The 21,713-nt window shown below is 45.5% G+C and overlaps 1 protein-coding gene across 2 annotated transcripts in view; it reads right to left on the bottom strand.

Annotated features, from left to right (window-relative positions):
• PPP2R2C (protein phosphatase 2 regulatory subunit Bgamma) overlaps positions 1–21,713 on the bottom strand; it is a 232,275-nt gene that overhangs the window by 137,908 nt on the left and 72,654 nt on the right. Inside the window, exon 1 of one of the 2 annotated variants that reach the window (XM_025385944.1) lies at positions 4,826–5,154. The exons of the other annotated variant lie outside the window; for it this stretch is intronic. Within the exon in view, the coding sequence (XP_025241729.1) occupies positions 4,826–4,895 (70 nt within the window). The 5' untranslated portion in view covers positions 4,896–5,154. Of the gene's footprint in view, positions 1–4,825; positions 5,155–21,713 lie in introns of those variants that run through there. 2 annotated transcript variants of the gene reach the window in all.

Genomic DNA, 21,713 nt, shown 5'->3' with positions numbered 1-21,713 from the left:
AGTTGGGCTAGCCAGTCTGATGACAATTCTAAGGGCTAGTCTAACTCTGGCCCCTAAAGAATAGACATCATCACTTACTGATTATATTTATTAAGAATAAACTGAGGCTCACAGAGACCATATGACCAGCCCAATATTACAGACCCAGGGTCAGACCTCACCAGGAACCCAGATCTCCTGACACCAGATCTTAAGTTCTCTTATCTGGCCAAAAATACCCCCTCAATAGGACTGAGGAAGGAAAATCAGAAATTGGTAACCTCGACTTGAGTGAAATGAAAGAGGGTTCTCAAAACAGATGGCAAACAAAAATTCCTCTGGGTTTTATGTATCTCAAGTCTTAGCTGTGGGTTACAGACCAGCCTCCTGGTTTTCTTGATAGGCAGTCAGGGCTGTGTGAGTTGGGGTGCCATTGGCTGCAAGTAACAGAGACTTGAAAGTACACAACGAAAAGGAAAAGTACCAGCTCATGTAACTGGAAGTTCAGAGGTGAGCTGGACATCAGGCCTGAATGCCCTGGATCTCACTCACTCTCTGCCCTGCGATCAATGGTGTTGGCCCCATGGTGTTGGCCCTCATGGTGTCAGGATGGCTGCCAGCCACCACAGGGTTTCCCTGTTCCCATCACAAGAGAGGGACCAACTTACCTGCGGTTCTCCCTATTTTCCACTCAACCTCCAGAACTGACTCCCACATCCATTCTGGAACCAGTCACTGCAAGGGGAATGAGATCATCCTTGCACTGATCAGATCCAGCTATGGCCCGAGATCTCTTACTAGGAACCATATGTGTTCTCCTTGGGAGAAGAGAGACTAACTGTTGTGGGTATCAGCTGCAATGTCCACCATAAGGGTGCAGATTTCACTGAATGCTGAGTCTCCCACAAGCAGCACCTCCTCTTCAGTGTGGTTTCCTGGGCAGAAAATAGATGGTATCCAGGGCACAACCAGTTCAAAACCTGCAGACAATTCCATGCAGGAAAACCTGCCTGCCTGCTGTGTTCAGACAGGCCCAGGACCCCATGCTGACCTTAGCAATTCCCAAGCACCCTTCACTTCCTCAACTATAAAACGAGGACAACTCTGTGGGAATAAACAGACTACTCTGAAATCACGCAGGACATCTAGGGATGGGAGTCAGGAAAACATGGGTACATCCTTTTGCAGATGCAAAAAGCACGAGTGTCCAACAGAGTGTGATGGCTGAGATGCTCAAACGAGGGGAAGCTGTGCCTCTGGCCTCAGCTGAAAAGCATGCTCTGGAAGTGCCTTACCTGTCAGGCACATGAGAGTGACTGTTGCTTCCCAGACAGACCCAGTCACAGCAGGATCTACCTGGTCAGCCTCAACCACCTCCCCTTGGCTGAGCTCCTGTGTCTTGGTCATCACTGCCTGCCCAGGTGAGGATGTGCTTGGCACATGGTGCTAAGCAAAGGAAGGATGGATGGGTTTTGTAAGTTCAGTCTAGTCTGGAAATGCTTATTCAACTCACCCTAAAGCTAAGTACTGGGGCCCGCCGCAAAAAGAGAAAGAACAGAACCAGGAAGAGTCCTTCCTGGAACCAGCTCCTGAGAACTGTCTAACTAGATGGAGACTTCCTAGCAACCTCCAGGGTCCAGGGCCCTATCAGCTGCTCTGCTCTCCCCACACCCTGACCCTATTCATGCAAAGTTCTCTGTGCCCCCAGGTGGCCTGTATGTGCACCTAACGATCACCATAACCCTCAGTGCAGTTGAGCCCAGCCAAGAGTAAGCCCCCTAACCCTGCCACCAAAAAAAAAAAAAAAAAAAAATCCAACCTGCTCTGACTAATTCACACCAACATGTGAAGGACTAACAAAACCTAAACTCTTCCCAAGATGTTTGAGATTTTACAAGAGACTCAGGAGCTCAAGCAGGGCTCCCGTGGGCAAAGATGACATTTGACATGGGGCCCAAAGGATGGGAAGGAGTCAGTGGTGAGAAAGGCAGGAGGTGGGTGTTCCAGGGAGAGGAACAGCTGGTGCAAACGCCCTGAAGCAAGAAAGAAAATGGCCTGCTCGAGGAACAGGAAGTAGATCAGAGTAGCTGGGGTGTGGCGGGGGACTGTAGACGCAACCACTGGTAGAACAGGAGTTTGTGCACCTAGTTTTTTCTCAAACTGAGTTTTTTAGCATCCACTATTTGCCCACAGGCTCTTCCAGTTACAAGCCACATAAATAATAACAATGCCATGTGTTAAACGTCTCCAAGCCAAGCACTGTGCTGGGCACTTCCTGTATTAGCAAAATCACTGATCATCCCAGCAACCCCCTGTATGAAAGGTCGTTATTATTTCTCTCTTTACAAAGGGAAAGTGAAGCTCAGGAAGGTGTAGTAACTTGTCCAAGGCTGCACAGCAGTCAGGAGTCAGAGGCAGGATTTTAACACGATTCAAATCTGACATTCTGACATTCAAATCTGTGACCTTCCCTGTGCGCTGAGCACAAAATATAGTCAGGATGCAACAGTGTGAAAGTGTGTTTTTCATCAGGGAGGCCAAAATTCTACCTATTATAATGATGATTATTGTTTCTTGTTCCGATTCTGCTCTCTGCATCCGCAGCACCTGAGCCCTATGCCCTGCACACACGGGCACTCAGTCTGGACCAGCGACAAGGCCAGGCCTTGGTTTGTTCATCTAAAGGTGGGGATAAGGCATAGGTGGGCCTTCGAATGAGGTCCCAGCACACAGCAGGTGCTCAGCATCCTTTGGCTGCGTATTAGCAATGCACAGCTCCGAACGGCTCCTTCATCACCATGGCACCTGCTCCTCACAGAAACCCCCAGACCCTGAGGGCAGGATTCACTCCCATTTCACAGATGGGGAGACTGAGCCCTGGTGAGAAGACAGATCTCAAGGTCACATAGCTCCCTGATAGAACACAGGCCGCACAAGGGCAGGGAGTCTTTGTCCAGTCCCCAGGGATAAAACAGTGCCTGGCACGCAGCAGGTGCTCGGTAAATATCTGGTGTCTGGATGAAGGATTGGATAGCACTGCTCTGACTCCCAGAACTGTGCCGTCCCCGTTGCTGTCCCCTGCTGAGAGCTGGTGAATTTATGAAAGAAAAGGGGATGGACGGGGTGCAGAGGGAATTAATGTTTGAAAATGTCCACCATGGCGCTTTCTACGCCTAGTCCCACAACAAGCCCTGCACCCCATCCCATCATCATCCCCAACGTAGAGATGAGCAAACAGAGGCTTGCTCCAGGAAGCCAGACCACAGCGAGCCTGGGAGCAGGAAGCAGCGGGGCAACCTGCCAAGATCCGCTCTCGGCCTGAGCCAGGCCACCGAGGCACGGGCCAGGAACCCGGCGGCTTCCTCCAACCCTCTGTCGCTGCAGGCTGCGAGCAGAAAGCACATCCCCGACCCACGCTGATCCCGACTCAGCCTCGCCGAGGCGGGCGACAAAGGGCCGTTCTCAGCTCCCCCGGCCTCCCAAAGCCGCGGCCGGGTCAGAGCCTCACCGGCCCGGAGGCCCGGGCAGCCGTGCCCCTCTACCGCACACACCCGGCGGCGAAGTGTGACTCAGCGGTTCTCCCGCCGGGAGCGGGCGCGGCCCCCGCAGCCTCCCTCTGCCAAGGTCCCACGCCCAGCCTCTGCCTCCCAGGCCAGGGCGCCCCGAGCCCGCCCGCGCCCGCGCTGCACTCCCCGGGCCTCCGCGGGGCTCCAGCTCCGCTCGGCCTCATTTCCGGCAGAGCCAGGCTTCGAGGAGGCGGACCCAGCCGCAGGAGCCCGGTCCCCGCCGCCCGGCCCACTCGGTCTCCCTGACACAGGCACCCACGCGCACCTGCCCCGCGGGACCCGTGCCCAGGGCCCCTCCCACTGGGGCACCCACCCAGGGAACCCGCGCACACTTCTGCGGCCGGGCCAGCAGCCTGTGGGTTAGCGGCTGACCATCCCCGCATCCGGGCAGGGCTCCAGCACAGGCGTCCCCGCGCCCAGACCTCCCGGTCCCCATTCTCCATCGGGGTCACTCCGCGGGCCCTGCCTGCGCGCGGAAGCTGTCCCCACTGTTCCCCTAGCAAGGCAGAGCAGGGGGCCCCGGAAGTTCCCGGCCTGTAAGAGAGGGGCGCTGACCCACCAGCCTCTGGGTAGGGTGGGGGTTGGGGTTGGGTTTGTAGGGCCAACTTAGGGGATTTTAAACAGGGCCTATTTGGGATGACATGTCCCACTTTTTTGGAAAATCCCGACAGTTAGCCCAGCTGCTCCTGTCTCAATATAACTCACCAGGAATAAAATGGCCAGCCCCAAACTAGCCGCCTTCTCCCTCCCATTCAGGGACCCTGCCTCTGGAGGACAGGGAGGGGCCCGGGCAGGCGGGCCTCCCAGGAGGATCTGGCAATGGATTATGTTTTTCCCCCCCTAGGTCCCTCTTCTCCAGGGAGAAGACAGCCTAGAAAATTCTGCGGGCTCCTGGCAGGGCTGAAATTGCAAATCCAAGATTTTAAACCATTAAATTTACCCGAGATTTCTTCACCAGATTAGCCACAGGCATGGCCTTTTTAAAAATTATGGTCAGGGCCGAATCAGGATGCCACCTGGCCTGAGAGCGGCTGCCTCCCGGAGGGCGGCGCGGAGGAGGGCGCTGCCCTGTCCGGGCGCTGGGCAGTGGAGGCCGGTACCCTCGGGCTCCCTCCCTCCTGGGCCCTGGGCAGGATGGGGTGGGGTGGGGTGGGGTGGGATGGGGTGGGGCGGGGGGACACGACACACATCGCGCGGTCCAAACCTTCGGAGGGCATTCGGTGCGACGGCATCCCCACGCCGCGGCCGGCCGGAGGGGTCTCAGACAACACGTACGTTACCTTCAGTCACATAGCTGTGGTCCCGCAGGAAGCTGTGGTTAATTTTCCGCGTGTCCGTGTCCTCGCCCATTGAAGGCCGTGCCCGGTGCTCTGGGCATGCCCCGCCGCCACACACCGATGCAATCCGCAGAGGTCGCGCCGGGCGCGCGGGCCATGCCGCCGCAGCCTAGCAGGGGCGCGGGCCGCCGGGGCCCCGGAGGGAGGGCATCGCGGCAGGGGGACGGGCGGGGGCGGCCGGGGGAGGGCGCCGCGGTCAAGCGAGCGCGCGGCGGGCGGGCGGCGGCCGCGGGTTCGGGCGGGCCGTCAATCAGGCGCGANAACCAGGCTGGAAAATGCTTCCCCTCCTCCATCCCCTCCCTCCCCTCCAAGCCCAGGACTCTGCCAAACAGGAATCTCCCTCTGGTCATCAGCCTGGCACATAGTGGGCCCTCAAAAAATATTTGCCTCCTGTTTTGCCAAGCTGCCCCTCCTCCACCGTAACCCACTGCCTAATGAATCACAGTCCCCTGCACGGGGCAAAGCCTCAGTGGGGATTCAGAGGTGTGGGTGAGGAACCATCAGGCCTCCCTAGGAGCTCAACAGAGCCTTCTTGGAAAGGGAGGGACTCTGCGGCTTGCCTGGGAGGGGTAAGTGCAGTGGGATAACCAAAGCTGCAGGGGCTCTTGGGCCTAAGGCATTAGTGGAGCCATGTTCCAGGTGGGGACTGGTCTGTAATGGCCTCCACTTGTTTCAAATGGTTTTGGGAGAACTCCAGACAGCTCCCCAAACTGCAGTGGAAGTAGGAGAGTCCAAAGGTGTTGGGGCAGGGAGAGTGGGGCTGTGGGAAAGACAAGGGAAGGTGATGCCATCTCAGGTTTCTTGGAGAGTGAGAGGGAGTTTTTGAAGCTACAGCTGGGCTTTCGTGCCTTAGAAATCCCCAGAATGGACCTATGAGGAGATGAAAGGTCCCCACCAGCCCTATCAGCACTTTGCAGGGTGTCATGCAAGGGCTGGCCTGGGGAGAGGCCCCGGAGCCCTGCCAGCACCTGCTTTGGCAGGTGCCCTGCCCTTCACAGCCTCCACCTTTTCACTGTGGAACAAGCCAAAATCTCCCAGGCGTGCAGACTCCATTCAAAGACCAGGTAAATGCAAGGGCCGGAAGGATGTGCTTGTTCTTTGTCGCTTTCTATCCTGTAGGAAAGTGAATGACACCCACATCGGCCCCCACCCACCAGCCTGGCATGTTCTCCTCTCTCTCTCACACCTGTCTGCTTATATGCCCCCCACCTCACATCCTAAGCCCAGCCCCCCACTCTCTGTCCACACCCCCTCACCTCTCTAACTGGGGCCAGCAAAATGGCTACACTGGGAGAAAGACAAGCTGGGTTCAAGTCCTGACCACGAGGCAGCCTAGGCACAACCTCATCATCATGTGATGGCGGGAGTGGGAGTGGCCCCACGGGTTTGGGTGGCCAGTCCTGCTCAGCAGGGGCCAGGCCTCCTGTGAGCTCTCTTGTTATCACGCTAAGGCCCACCCTCCTGCACATTCGTCAGTCTCCCTCTCTGATCATGGAGAGGTCCCCTCTCCCCATCTGTCAATCCTGCCAAAACACCCGCCCTATGCTGGCATCAGCCTCATCTCCCGGGATGTCCTGGACTGCAATGTAAACAGCCCCACTTGGCCCGACACAACAAATCACCCCTTTCGTCAGCTTCTGAGCCGTGCTGGGGACCCTGCAGTGGGTGGTCTTTCCAACCTGACTGGGCCCCAAGGCCTGCATCCATCCCCTCGTCACCCCTCACCACCCCATCCTGTCCCACCCCCACCACAAGTAGTGGCTGGGATCCTCCAGACTATCTCCTCCATTTCCTGGAAGCCCTCCCCCTCCAGCAGAACCAAGGACTCTCCTTCAGCCCCCTGCCCACCCCCGACCCCCACTCAATCACACAATCTGCTGCTTCCTCATCTGTATCTGCACACAGCCCTGCCCCCGCTCACAGAAGCCTGAGCTCCAGATCCTGCCACCCCCAGCCTCTCTGTACAGACTCCTCTCTGTACTTTCATTCATTCATGAGGAATGTTTATTGAGCATCTACTATGTGCAGGCATGTTCCCAGCTCTAGGGTAGTGTGGAAGACAGAATCAAGAAATGCTCTGCTCCCATGGAGTTGGCCTCCCAGTGGGGTGAGATGGACAGCACAAAGTGAGCATGAACTGTGTGGGCCATGACTGGTACAGAGGAGAAGGCGGGATGCAGGGATGCAGAGGAATGGGGAGGAGGTGGTGCCATTTTATAAAGGTGAGTGTAGAGGACAGCTCAATAAGGTGAAACTTGTCAGCATCTCTCCAGATGCTTCCCACAGCATAAGCCTGCTTGGGTCTCTTCCACATTCAAAAGCTGTCCTCACTCCATGTCCCTTCAGCCACCAGTGCATTGCATTTCTGCCATTCACAACCACAATGCCAAAAGATACACTCGCCATCTCCTCACTCACTGCCGTGCCCTCCCACCTGGCTTCTTGCCATCCATCCCACCCCAGAAAAGAAACTTGTGTCACAGGGCATGAGAATGACGTTCCTGTTTTTGGAGCCAGTGGACACATGCTGGCCTCTCTCTGTGCCAAGCTCTCATGAGTCTCACCCTGTGGACAACACGCTTCCCTTTACTTCAGTGGCACCACCTTCCGCTGCCACTTCTCAGCAGGTTTACATACTCCCCTCCTTCTGACAACCCCACCAGGCTGTGTCTCCCTGTGCTTCTGTGCCCCCAACTTGTTGTAATTGACGGAGAGAACATGCATGGAAAGTGGGCTGTGCACCGCACCATGTCCCCTCAAATGCACATGCCGAAGCCCTAACCCCCCATGTGATGATGTTTGCAGGTAGGGCCTTTGGGAGATGAGGGTTAGACAAGGCCATGAGGGTGGGGTATTCATGGAGAGATTAGTGCCCTTATAGGAAGAGACCAAAGAGCTTGCCCACTGTCTCCCCAGGTGCCTACGGGAGCACATGGCAAGGCAGTGGCCGCCTGCAAACCAGGAAGGGACCTCACCAGGAATCAGATTGGCCAGAACCTTGATGTTGGACTTTCCAGCCTCCAGAACTGGGAGGCAGTACATTTCTGTTGTTTATGCCACCTATCCTGTCATGTTTATTATGGCAGCCCAAGCCAACTGCACAAAAGTTAAATGTTCAGCTTGAAGAACGACCACAAAGTAAACACTCATCTAACCACCAAGTCAGGAAAGGGTGCTAGCCACCTCTTGAGGCTCTCCCCTCTCTCTCCACTTCCATGGATTGAACAGCTGTGACTCCCAAAGTTCATATATTGAAATTCTGTCCCCTAATGTGATGGTTTTAGGAGGTGGGGTCTTTGGGAGGTAATTAGGTCCCAAGGATGGGGCCTTCATAATGGGATTAGCACCCTTATAAGAAGAGAGTGAGAGAGTTTGCTTCCCTTCTCTGTCCCTCTCCCCCTCTGTCATATGAGGACACAACAAGAAGTTGGCTATCCACAAATCAGGAAGCCCTCATTAGACACATGATCTGCCTGCGCTTTGACCTTGGACTTCCCAGCCCCCATTACTGTGAGAAATAGATCGTGGTTTATGCCATCCAGGCTACAGTATTTTTGTTCTAGCAGTCCAAACTGACTAAGACACCACCCCAAAGATAACCCCCATCTTGACTTTTAACGCTGTAGTTTTACCAGCTTACTAGTAGAATTGTAAGGTAAGAATGTTTTTGTAACTGCTTTCGTTTGCACAATGTTTTGCTTCTGAGGGGCACTCATGTTATTTATATATGTAGCTGTAATTTATTCATTTTTCATTGTTGCATAATACTGTGTGGTGGAAATACACGGGGCTGACCCCACTGTTGTTGGGCACATAGGTTGTTTGTTCAGTGTGGAGGCCAATTATGAACAACACTTCTGTGGCTCAGCATTCATGTGTACACAATTCTGGGAACTGGCTGAGTGCAGCGGCTTATATCACCAGAACTTTGGGAGGCTGAGGCAGGCAGATTGCTTGAGCCCAGGAGTTCAAGACCAGCCTGGGCAACATGGGACACCCCACCTCTACAAACAAATACAAAAATTAGCCAGGCATGGTGGTGCATGCTTGTAGTCCCAGCTACTCGGGATGCTGAGGATGATCACCTGAGCCTGGGAGACAGAGGTTGCAGTGAGCCAGGATGGTGCCACACTGTACTCCAGTCTGGGTCACACAGCAAGATTGTCTTAAAAAAAAATTCTAGGAATTGCCGAGTGAGTGATAGAGTCTGTTTGTTTAGCTTTAGTCATGGATGTCAACCAGTTTACCAAAGAGGTAACAGAAGATTGTCCCTGTTGATCCACAACCTCCTTAAATAAGGTATTGTCATTTTGATTCTAACCATTCATCACCTCTAATACCAAACCCAACATCCTCTCTTAAAACTGGACTGGACCTCCTCTTCGTCTGCACTTAGGATGCACTGGAGTCATCCCGACTCCCACACCTTCACCTGCCACAGCCTGTCCTCCTTCCAGCCCTGTCGATGTGCACTCACACAGAGCTCTCCAGTCCTTCCCCTCCTCGAGCCAGCCTCACTGAGTCAGAATTCAGAGCCTCACTCCTCCCTCATGTGGCCGTGTTCCCCTTCCTGGTTCAGATGTTCCAGGCTCCCAGCTCCACATGACAACATCTCAGCTCAAAGGTCTTCACAGTCTGGCCCCAACTGCACCTCCAGCCAACTCCCTGTGTGCCACGTTGCTTCTTCCCTGGACACACTCATGCTCCCGCTAGCAATGCCATCCCCACATCTCACCTTTTCTCCATTTGGAACTAGCCTAAATGCCATGATTAATGGTGACTCTAGCAGTGGCTAGCATTTATTGAATGGCCACAGGGGAGGTCATTAGTGCTGACCACACACATCCTGCTTCTTGCCTCCTTCTGCGCCTGGGGTAGATTTGCACTTTCCTATCCCTTTTAATATTAGGTGTAGTCATGAGACTTGCTTTGCAGAGTACAAGGTGAGGTGAGTGACTAGCATCTCTTCCTCAGTGGCCTCTGTGGGGTTTGCCAAATTCTTTTTTTCCCTGACTCAGGATCTTGAAAAGCACTCATCAAGATAGATTGTCCATCAGCCCAAGTCCTTAATCGAGTACAAATAACAGGGCCCCTGTTCGATGTGCTGAGCAAGTGAGAAACACCCAGGTGATGTGTTTTGTCACTGAGAGTTGTGAGTTGTTGGTGACAACAGTACATCCTCATCTACCTGCCTGCTACCTCCCCCTTTGCCAGCTGGTGGCTAAGCACTTCACAGAGGTGACTTCATTCTGTCCTCAACACATGACAGCCCTGCCTCAGCCGGAATGAACTAGAAGACTGCAGTCATGAATGACCCTCCAAAACGCAGCGGCTTCGAGGCTATTTCTCACTCATGCTGGATGTTCATCTCGAGTGGACTGCAGCTCTGACCCCTGTTGTCTTCTTCCCAGGACGCCGGCTGATGGAGCTGCACATGCCTGCGTTTGTGCAGGGGTAATAGAGAGAGACAGGGGCCATGAGCTCACTCTACAGTGTTGCTGGCCCAAACAAATCACAAACCACCACATGCAAGTTCAGTAAGGGCAGGGGGGGCACCGCGGGTCACATGGCCACGTGACCTCAGCAGAGCATACAAGTACAGTCTCTTTCCAGGATGGGGCTGCTAATGTGTTGCACAATAATACAGCCAACCACAGGACCCGCTTTACAAATGAACAAACAGCACCTTTCTCCCAAGTTACTCAGCTCCTAAGTGGCAATCTGGAGATGTACCCAGGTCTGTGATTCCAGAGCTGGTATGGTCAGCCCATATACCGCCTGGTATAACACAGCAGCTAGCTGTACTAACCTAGCTGCTTCTCTGCCAACGTTCCCCTCCATGACCACTCAGGTCCCAGGGCTGAGCTTCCAGTTGGCTTTCTTGGCTTGTTCCACCACTTTGAACCTCGTAGAGACTGGGCAAAACAGTGCCACAATGATCTTCTCTCCAGTGAAATGGTAAGACAAAAGCCCGCCCACCCCACCCACAGCCCAGGTCGCCATGCCTCTGGATGGAGAGAGAATGTCTTGGAATTCTGAGATATGCCAAGACCCAGCAAATGAAGACCAAGTCTGTGTGGAAGGGCCCAGAGCCATAATCCAGCCCAACACCTTCAAGGTTAGTGATCTTCTGCCCCTAAACAAGTAACGCTTGCGACAGAAAATTTGGAAATAAAGGAAAATATAAAAGTTATGGCCCTGAGTCCAAATATAATTGTCAGAAACCTTTTAGAGTGTGTTATCCCTGGACCTTTTCAAGGTAGAGTTTTGTTTTTACATAATCATGATCAGACCTTATTTTTTTGTATTTTATTTGTTTTAGTGACATATTTCAAATAGACTAAAATGTATTATTACAATCCCCTACCTTTTGAATATTGATTCAAGAGGAATCAATATTAGCATTGACATATTTGCTTCAGCTTTTTTTTTTTACTTATTTTATTTTATTATTTTTTATTTTACTTTATTTTATTTTATTGTAGAGACAGGGTCTCACTATGTTGCCCAGGCTGGTCTCTAATTCCTGGACTCAAGCAGTCGTCTCACCTCAGCCACTGAAGTAGCTGGGACTACACGCACAAGCCAAAGTGCCCAGCTTTGCCTCGGTTCTTTTTATTTGAGAAATGAGACCACAGAGATACAGCTGAAGTTCCTTTGCATCCCTTCCTAGTCCTCATCTTTCCTTTTTCTTTCCAGAAGCAAACACTATCCCCAAAGTAGTGCTTTCTTCCCATTTATGTTCTGTTCCTTAACATACATACATGTATTGGATCATTTTACGTAATTTAGAAATTTATATAAACATGATCATATTGATCACACCATACTACAAACTGCTTTTTTTCCTAAGCATTATGTTTTCAGCTCTACCCTAGTTTCTTCATTGATCTTGCAAGCTGGCAGAAAACAATCAATGGTGTGCCGGAGCTTGCTCCAAGAACCTTTCGCAAGAGCTGATCATGCACGTCTTTTCCCAACTCTGCGTTTGATGATGTCACGATGGTAGCTGGAAATCAGCCACGGCAGAGTATTTACATCCCAGAAATTGGCAAATTCTACAAATTAAGGTTTTTTCCCTGGAGAGCAGGTTGTTAAATATTTGCCAGCATACAATTAATGTATTATTTCTTCTACCTGCTCTCCACCCTCCCAGATAATATTAGGTTGTTTCTAACCTTTTTGGATTTCAAACAACACTGCAGGTACATCCTTTTACTTGGCTCCTCATAGCCTGCAGTGTAAAGGTTTCCTAGGATAGACAGGTGGAGGGCGAGACTACTGAGTCATACTGGTGACATTCCTTCTGGGTCATGCATACTGGAATATATACATATTTAACTTCCTACTCGTTGCCAAATAGAGAAGCAATTTACACTCCTACAGCAGTGTATCACATTCTCAAGTGACACTTGGAATAGACTTAAATTCATGTGAAGTTGATGGGTGAATGGGTGTGTGATGATTGCTTACTTTGCATTTCCTGATTCCTAGTGTTTGGGAATCTTTCCACTTGGCCATTTGAATTTCCTCTTCTGTGAATCGCCTGTCTTTTCCCATTGCCCATGTCTCCATTTGGTTGTGTGACTTTCTCCTTACTGGCTTCCCAGAGATTTTGATACAATTGTATCCTCTGCTGTTTATATGTGTTGCAAACCTATCCTCTGTCTGTTTATATGTTGCAAACATTCTCTTCTAATTTGCCGTTTTTGTCTTAACTTTGTTTATGGTACTCTTGTCCTACAGAAGTCATTCATTTTGATGTGGGAAATTTATCAATATTTATCTTTTAAGCATTTCGCCTTTTGTGTTCTGTTTTACCAATACTTGTCTACCCGCTGAGTTATAAAGGTAGTAAACAGAACGTCCTTTCTTCATGTTTTAGGACATATATTTACCTCATTTACAGTGTGTTTTTCCGTTTGCGGTGAGGCAGTGATCAAATTATGTACTTTTTCCATATGAAGAAAATAATATCCAAATCATTCATTGAATAGTCCATCTTTTTCCCACTGATTTAAAATGCCACTTCTTTTCTATACCAAGCTCCCATATACATGTGGCTCTATTTCTGGACTCTCTGTTCTGTTCTATTGGTCTTTCTGTCTGGCCCATGTGGCAGTACTACCCTGCCTTAGAGAGGCAGCTTTATAACAAGTCAATATCAAGTAGGTTGAATGGCACAGACTTTGCCTTTCATCAAAATTGTCTTGGCTATTCTCGGACTTTTGCTTTTCTACACAAATTTTCAGTTTTTCAGATCCCAGTGAAAATCTTGCTGGGGCTGGGCACGGTGGATCACACCTCCAATCCCAACACTTTGGGAGGCTGAGGCAAGTGGATCACCTGAGGTCAGGAGTTCGAGACCAGCCTGGTCAACATGATGAGACCCTGTCTCTACCAAAAATACAAAAATTAGCCGGGTGTGGTGGTGCGTGCCTGTAGTCCCAGCTACTCGGGAGGCTGAGGCAGAAGAATAGCTTGAAGCCAGGAGGCGGAGGCTGCAATGAGCCGAGATCACACCACTGCACTCCAGCCTGGGCAACACAGTGAGACTCTGTCTCAAAAGAAAAAGAAAAAGAAAAAAGGAAATCCTGTTGGGATTTTCACTGAAACTTCAATTAGCTTATAATTAACCAGGAAAAAACAGACATCTTTCTAATACTGAATCATCCCATCAATGGATATGGTCTGTCTCTGTATTTATTCAGATCTTCTTTCATGTCCTTCAATTAAATTTTACAAATTTCTTCTTAACAATAACAACCATTTATATAGAAGTTAGTATGTGCCAGCTACTGTTCTAAACACCTTATATTTATCAACTCAATCTTCCCAGCTTCCCTGTGAGGTGAATAATATTATTACCTCCCTTGTACAAATGAGGAAACTGAGGCACCAAGCGATCAAGTAATTTTCCCAAGCCAGGAAGCAGTAGCGCCATGATCTAAAACCAGACAATCTGGATTGGGATCCTCTGCTCCGAACCACTGACCCACTCTCTTATACCACCTCCAAAAGGGCTGGTGTTAGATTTTCTCTTAAGTGTCTTATAGATTTTACTGCTACTGTAAATAGGATTTGCCCCTTCTTATATGTTCTAATTGGTTCCGTTGTTCAGTAGGAAGGCTATTGATTTCACTATGTTTTCTTGTGTCCAGCAATTTTATTGAACTGTCACATTTTTCTAATAGTTTGAGAGTAGCTTCTCTTGGATTTTCTATATAGACAATTATGTCATCTGCAATTAAAGACAATTTTGGTTTTACCTTGCTGTTCTTATCCCACTTGCTGTCTAGTCTAATTGGTTCCAAAGCAAGGTAGTATCGAACAGTAGTGGTGGTAGAAGGCTTCTTTGTCTTAGTTCTAGCAATGCTTTTAAAGTTTCATCATGAAAAATGATGTTTGCTGTCATGTTTTGATAGATACCCTTTCTCAGATTGAGTAAATTCCTTTCCTAGTTTTCTGAGAGAATTTCCTTAGAATAAGTATAAAAATTTGTCTAATGTGGATGCTTTTTATTTGGCTACTTGCTTTGTTTTGTGATATCTATCAATAAGATAATATGACTTTTGCCTTTAATCTATTAAAGAAGTGAATTAAGTTAACATTTTTTGTCTTTAACTATGCTGACATTCCTAGGGTGAACCTTACATGTAATTAGATGACTGATAGATAAATAGATAGATAGATAGATAGACAGATTGATAGATGATAGATAGAGCCATATTTGTTTTGCTGATATTTTTAATTTGAATTTTGCACCTATGTTTAGAAGTCACACTGATTAATAAGTTTCTTGCAATTTTCTAGCAAGTTTGTACTAACATCATAAAATAAGTTGAAGAACTTTCACTTTTTATGTTTTTATAGAATAGTTTGTGTATTATAGAGATCATACTCCAAACAGTTTCCAAAATTGTTATATCATTTTACATTCCCATCAGCAGTATATAAGAGTTCCAGTTTCTCCATATCCTCACCAAAATTTGCTATAGTCAGCCTTTTTAATGATAGCCATTCTAACAGGTATGTAACAGTATCTCATTGTAGTTTCAATTTGCATTACCCCCGTGACTAATGACGTTGCTTATCTTTTCATGTACTTATTTCCCGTCTGTATATCATTTTTGGTGAAATGTCTGTTCAGACATTTTGTCCATTTATTCATTGGGTTGTTTGTTTTCTTACTATTGAGTTTTGAGAATTCTTTATGTATTCTAGAAACAAGCCATTTATCAGATACATGCTTTGCAGAGAATTTCTGTCAGTCTAGGGCTTGTCTTTTCATTCTCTTAAGTGTCTTTCAAAAAGGAGATGTTTTTAATTTTGATGAAGCCCAATTTATTAATTTTTAATTTTATGCGACCTGCTTTCAGTGTCGTATCTAAGATATTTTTGACTAACTGAAGGTCACAAAGGTTTTTACTCTGTTTGCTTCAACAACAGGAATTGGTAAACTATGGCTTGCAGATCAGCTGCCTATTTTTATATATAAAGTTTTACTAGAATACAGCCATATCTATTCTTGTATTTTCTATGGTTTCTTTCACACGACAATAGCAGAGTTCTATCGTTACAACAGAGTCCATGTGGCCCACAAGCCTAAACTACTTACTATCTGGTCCTTTAAGAAAAAATTATTCACCTCCTCTTCTAGAAGTTGGTTTATATTGAGATCTATGATCCATTTTGAATTAATATTTGTATATGGTACAAAATATGGATTGAAGTTCATTTTCTACACATATACAATTGTTTTAGCACCCATTATCTAAATATTCTCCACTAAAGTGCATTTCAGTCTCTATTCAAAATCAGCTATATCAGCTGCCATATACGATGCATCTATTTCTGGACTCTGTAGTGCATTCCCTTGATCTGTTAATCTATCTTGACACCAGTATCACTTGTATCAATTACTGAAGCTTTATAATAAATCTTGAAATCAGATCGTGTTAGTCCTCCAACTTTGTTCTCTTATTTCAAAGTTGTTTTGGCTATCCTAGGTCTTTTGTATTTCTATATGAATTTTAGAAAGAGTTTTTCAGTTTCTAAAAAAAAAAAAAAACCTCTTCAGATATCATTTACACTGTGTTGAATTTCAGATCAACTTGGGGAGAACTGCCATCTTAACAATATTGAGTCTTCCAATCCACTAACATAGTATATCTCTCCACTCATTTAGGTCTTCTTTAATATCTATCATCAATGTTTTATAATTTTCAGTACATAAGTCTTTCACGTCTTTTTTCAGATGTATTCCTCCCTACCTCATATTATAACTGGTAGTTTTTAAGTTTCTATTTTGATTGATCTTATGCCTTGAAAACTTGTTAAACTCATTTATAAACTCATTTATTATAACTACTTTTTGTAGATACCTTTGGATTTTCTACATAGATAATCATGTCATCTGTGAATAAAGACAGTTTTACTTCTTCCTTTCTAATCTGAACATCTTTTTTCCTCTTTCTTGCTTTACTGCACTAGCTATAACTTCCAGAAGAATGTGTGCTGAGAGTAGACATTTTTGTCTTCTCCTGATCTTAGGGAGAAAGCACTCAATATTTCATTTAGCCTGTAGGTTTTTCTCATAGATGCTCTTTATCAAGTAGAGGAACTTCACTTCTATTCTTAGTTTCTTGAGAGATTTTATCAGTTTTCTCAAGAATAAAGGTTGGTTTTGTGAAATCCTTTTTGTGTTTATTGAGCTGATAGCATAGGTTTTTATAGATTGTTAATATGGTAAATTACATTGATAATTTTTGCAAGTTAAACCTACCATGCATTCCTGGGATAAACCCACTTGGCTATGATGTATTATCATTTTTGCATATTGTTAGATTGAATTTGCTAATAATTTTTTAATTCATGTACATGAGGACTATTGACATTGGTCTGTAGGGTTTTTTTTTTTTTTCATAATGTCTGTCTGGTTTTGAGATCAAGGTAACTCTGCCCCACAGAATGATTTGGAAAGTGTTCTCTTCTCTAATTTTTGGAAGAGTTTCTGTAGAATTAGTATTATTTCTTCCTTAAATGTTTACTGAAAGTCATCAGTAAAGTCATCTGGGCCTGGAGTTTTCTTTGTGGAAAGGTTTCAAATTGTAAATTCTATTTACTCAATAGTTATAGGACTACTGAGGATATCTATTTCTTCTTCAGTAAGCTTTGGTAGTTTGTGTCTTTCCAGGAATTTACTCATTCCCCCTAAGTTGTTGAATTTATTAGCAAAAATTTGTTCATTATCTTCTCTTATTATTATTTTAATGACTGCTAAATATATACTGATGTCACCTTCTCATTCTTGATACTGGCAATTTTGTCTTCTCTCTTATTGTCCTGGTCAGTCTGGCAAGAGGTTTATCAATTTTATTGACAAAAATCTTAGATAACTTTTTTATCAATAAATAACCAACTTTGGGATTACTTTATTTTCTCTATTGTTTTTATTTTATATTTAGCCAATTTCTCTTCTAGTCCTCGCTATTTCCTCTCTTCTGCTTACTCTGGGTTTAATTTGCTCTTCTTTTCCTAGTTTCTTAAGGTGGAACTCAAGGCCATTGATTAGGAACTTTGTTCTATTCCAATATACGTGTTTGGTGCTGTTAATTTCCCTCTAAGTATTGTTTAGCGACCTCATAGATTTTAATACATTGTATTTTCATCTTCATTCACATGAAAATACTTTCTAATTTCCCTTTTGATTTATCCTTGGACACATGGGTTATATAAAAGTGTGTTGCATTGTTTCCAAATATTTGGAGATTTTACAGAGTTCTTTCTGTTATTGATTTCTAATTTAATTCCATATGACAGAGAACATACTTTTTGTGACTTGAGTCCCTTTACATTTATTGAGACTTATTTCATGGCCAGAATATGGCCTATTTTGATGAATGTTCTGTGGTGTATACTTGAACGTCATTCTGCTGTTGTTGGGTAGTATGTTCTACAAATATAAAAGCCAGGTCCAGTTGGTTAATAGTGTTGTTCATATCTTCTATTTTCTTACACATTTTTGGTTTACATGTTTCATCAATTAGTAAGAGAAGGTTATTGAAATCTCCAACTATAATTGTAGATTCATCTATTGCTTCTTGCAGTTCTATCATTTTTGCTTCATGTCTCTGATTAGGTGCATAAACATAAAGATTGTTATACCCTTTTAATTAATTGTTCCCTTTATCATTATCAAATTACTTTATTTAACCTGGTAATATTCTTTACTGTGAGATCTACTTTGAGATTAATATAGCCACTGCAGCTTTCCTTTGATTAGTGTTAGTTAACACAATATTATCTTTTTCATTGTATTACTTTTAACTCTTGTCTTTATATTTAAAGTGGGTGGCATGTAGGCAGCATACATTTGGGTCTTGCCTTTTCATCCAATCTGCTGATGTCTTTTTATTGGGATATTTAGACCATGGCTGCTCAATATGATTATTGGTATGATTAGGTTTATATCTCTCATCTTGATATTCATTTTCCATTTATTCTATTTTCCTTTGTTCCCTTCTTTTTCCTTTTCTGTCTTCTTTGGGATTAACTGAGCATTGTTCAATGATTCCATTCTATCTACTTTCTGACTTCTTAGCTATAACTCTTACTGTTTTAGTAGTTATTTTTAGGTTTATAGTATACATCTTTAACTTATCACAGTCTACCTTCAAGTGATATTATAGCATGTCAAATATAGTTTAAGATACTTATACTTACTTATAATAGTATACTTCTATTCTCCCCTCTCAGCCTTTTTGTTATTATTCAGTTTACTTTTCTATATGTTATAAACTTCACACTACATGGTTATTATTTTGTGTCAAGAGCCTATTATACTTTAAGGGAATTAAAATAATAAGAGAAAATATTATATCTGACCTATGTAGTTACTGTTATGCTCTTTGATCCTTTGCATAGATCTGTATTTCCATCTAGTATCACTTTCATTCTGTTTGAAGCACATCCTTTAACATTTGTTGTACTACAGGCGTGCTAGTGATGAATTCTTTCAGCTGTTATGTCTGAGAAGTCTATTTTGCTTCTATTCTTGAAAGATTATTTTCTGGATATGAACTCTAGGTTGATTACTTTTTTTTTAATTTCATGCTTTGAGGATATTGTTCCACTGCCTTCTCACTTACATTATTTTCTAGGGAAATCTGCTGTAATCCATATCTTTGCTGCTCTGTATATAACATGTTTTTCCCCACCCCACGCCTTTTTCTGGCTACTTTTAAGATTTTCTCTTTATTAGTTATTTTGGGCTATTTAATTATAATGTGCCTTAATGTGTTTTTTTCCCCATTTTTATTGTGCTTGTGGGGCAATGAAATTCTTGTATCTGTGGGTGTACCATGTTCCTCGAATTTGGAGATTTGCCGGCCATTATTTCTTCAGATATTTTTCTGTCCCTTCCTCTCCTCTCTTTCAGAAACCCCAGTTATACATAAATTAGGCCTCTTAAAGTTGTCTCACAACTCAATGAGAAAGTCTCTTTCTCTTTAAAATTTTTGTTCTTTTTTTGTCTTTTTACTCTATTTCTTTTTGGATAGTTTCTATTGCTGTCTTCAAGTTAGCTAATTTTTGTTCTGCAATGTCCTGTCTGCTGTTAATCCTATCCAGTGTGTTATACATTGTAATTTTCATCTATAGTAGTTTATGTCTTTTCTATATCCTCCATGTTGACTGTATGTCCAATCTTTCCTCTAGCTTTTAGAACATACAGAACATGATTATAATAAATGTTTTGTTGACCTCGTCTGCTAATTTTAACATCTGTGTCAATTCTGGATCAGTCTCAATTGATTGACTTTTCCTTCATTATGGTTTGCATTTTCCTGCTTCATTGCATGGTTGGTAATTTTTTACTGGATGCCAGACATTGTGATTTTTGCCTTTTGGGGTGCTGGATTTGTTTGTATTCCTATAAATGTTCCTGAGCCTTGTTCTGAAATGTAGTCAATACATTTATAAACAGTTTGATCCTGGCCAGGCATGGCAACTCATGCCTCTAATTCTACCAGTTAGGGAAGCTAAGGTGGGAGGATCACTTAAGCCCAGGAGTTCAAGACCAACCTAGGCACCATAGTGAGACCCTGTCTCTACAAAACATGGAAAAATTAGCCAAGCATGGTGGCATGTGCATGTTGTCCCAGCTTCTCAGGAGGCTGAAGCAGGAGGATGGCTTGAACTTGGGAGATCAAGTCTGCTGTGAGACATGATTACACCACTGCACTCCAGCCTGGGTGACAGAGCAAAACCCTGTCTAAAAAAACAAAAGTGAAACAGTTTCACCCTTTCAAAAGTCTTGCTTTGATGATTTGCTAAGCATGCTTGCAGAAATTATCAATCTAGGACTAATAATTCCCCACTACTGAGGCAAGACTTTCCTGAGGTGTCTACCCAATTTCCTGTGAATTACAAGATTTTCCAGTCTGGCTGGTAAGAGCAGGCAGTACTCCTGACTGTGTGTGTGCTGTAAGTACTGGTATCACAGGTCTTTTGGGGGGTTCTTTCCCTGACTGTGTAATTTCCTTGCCTGCATGTGATCAGTACTCAACTGAGCACTCAAGTTGGACTTCTGTGTAACTCCAGAGCTCTCTTTCTTTGCAGCTCTCTCCACTCCATTAGTCTGCCCTGTGAAATCCAGCCACTTTGATCTCCCCAGACTCAGCTCATTCTTTCAACTCAGGGGTTCCAGCAGATTCTGGTGGGCAACCTCTCCCTACAACATGGCCAGGAATCTCTCAAGGCAGTAAGCTGGCCTCACCTTGTTTATTTCCCATCACTCAATGATCACTTTCATGTCTGATGTCCAATTGCTTGGAAATCGCTGTTTCATTTGTTTTGTGCCATTTTTTTTTTTTTATTTGTTTAAGGTGGGAAGGTAAGTCTGGTCCCTATTACTCCATCTTGGCCAGAAGCCCACCAGCTCATTTTAAGCCTTGAACCCTCCCTCCACATTGGGCTTCAGGTAAGTAGCAGGTACCTCCTATTACTCCTCATGCAGAGATGGGATTCCCAGCACAGCCCTCTCCAAAGCAGTACACTCCACAAAACCCCTTTTATTACACACCCCTCAACCCTTTCATACCCTGCCTGTCAGTAAAGAGTTGCAGCATCCTTGCAACAAACTTTTGACAACTTTCTTTGAAAATATTTCTTCAACTAGTTCCTCACTTTAATGTGTCATATTTATTTTATTTGGTTATCTCAGTGAGAATTGAAGGCACGGATATACCTAGTGCCTGGCACATCATGGGTGCTCAGGGAGTCTCTATTGCCCCTAACTTTTTCAGATTCTGCCAGTCCACTACTCAAACAAGTGAGCCGAGTCTTGTGGGGAATGGGATTCACAGAGAAGCCCCTCTTTGCCATGCCAGGTACAACAGGATACCACCCATCAGCACCTGACTTAATTCCATCACTATTTTCAAACTTAACACCAAAGGGAAATGGATGGTATAACTTTTTACCCCATACACTGAATTCAAACAAAAGATATGGGCACAGAGCTAATCCCTGCCCTAGGCCAGCCCTGGGGAAATTTGGAAAACAGGCAATTAAGCATGATCGAGCAGTCTGGCCCAGGAGGAAAATGACCTCCCGCCTGCACATTGCTCTCTAGAGATCGATAATTCACAGCACTTGCCAGCCACGTGTGCAGCCCCCAGGCATCCATCCCTCCCACCAGCTGGCTCAGCCCTTTCAAGAGGTGCCCAAAGGCCTGATGCTCATTCCCACCTCCCACCTGGGCCTGGCCATGTCAGGAAAATGAGACTCCAAGCCTTTTGTGGGCAGGCTCCTGGGAGTGCTCCTCTGG

Source organism: Theropithecus gelada, chromosome 5, assembly GCF_003255815.1.
Source record: "Theropithecus gelada isolate Dixy chromosome 5, Tgel_1.0, whole genome shotgun sequence".
In the NCBI taxonomy this organism is placed as follows: domain Eukaryota; kingdom Metazoa; phylum Chordata; class Mammalia; order Primates; family Cercopithecidae; genus Theropithecus; species Theropithecus gelada.
This window is presented reverse-complemented; position numbering and strand designations above follow the sequence as displayed.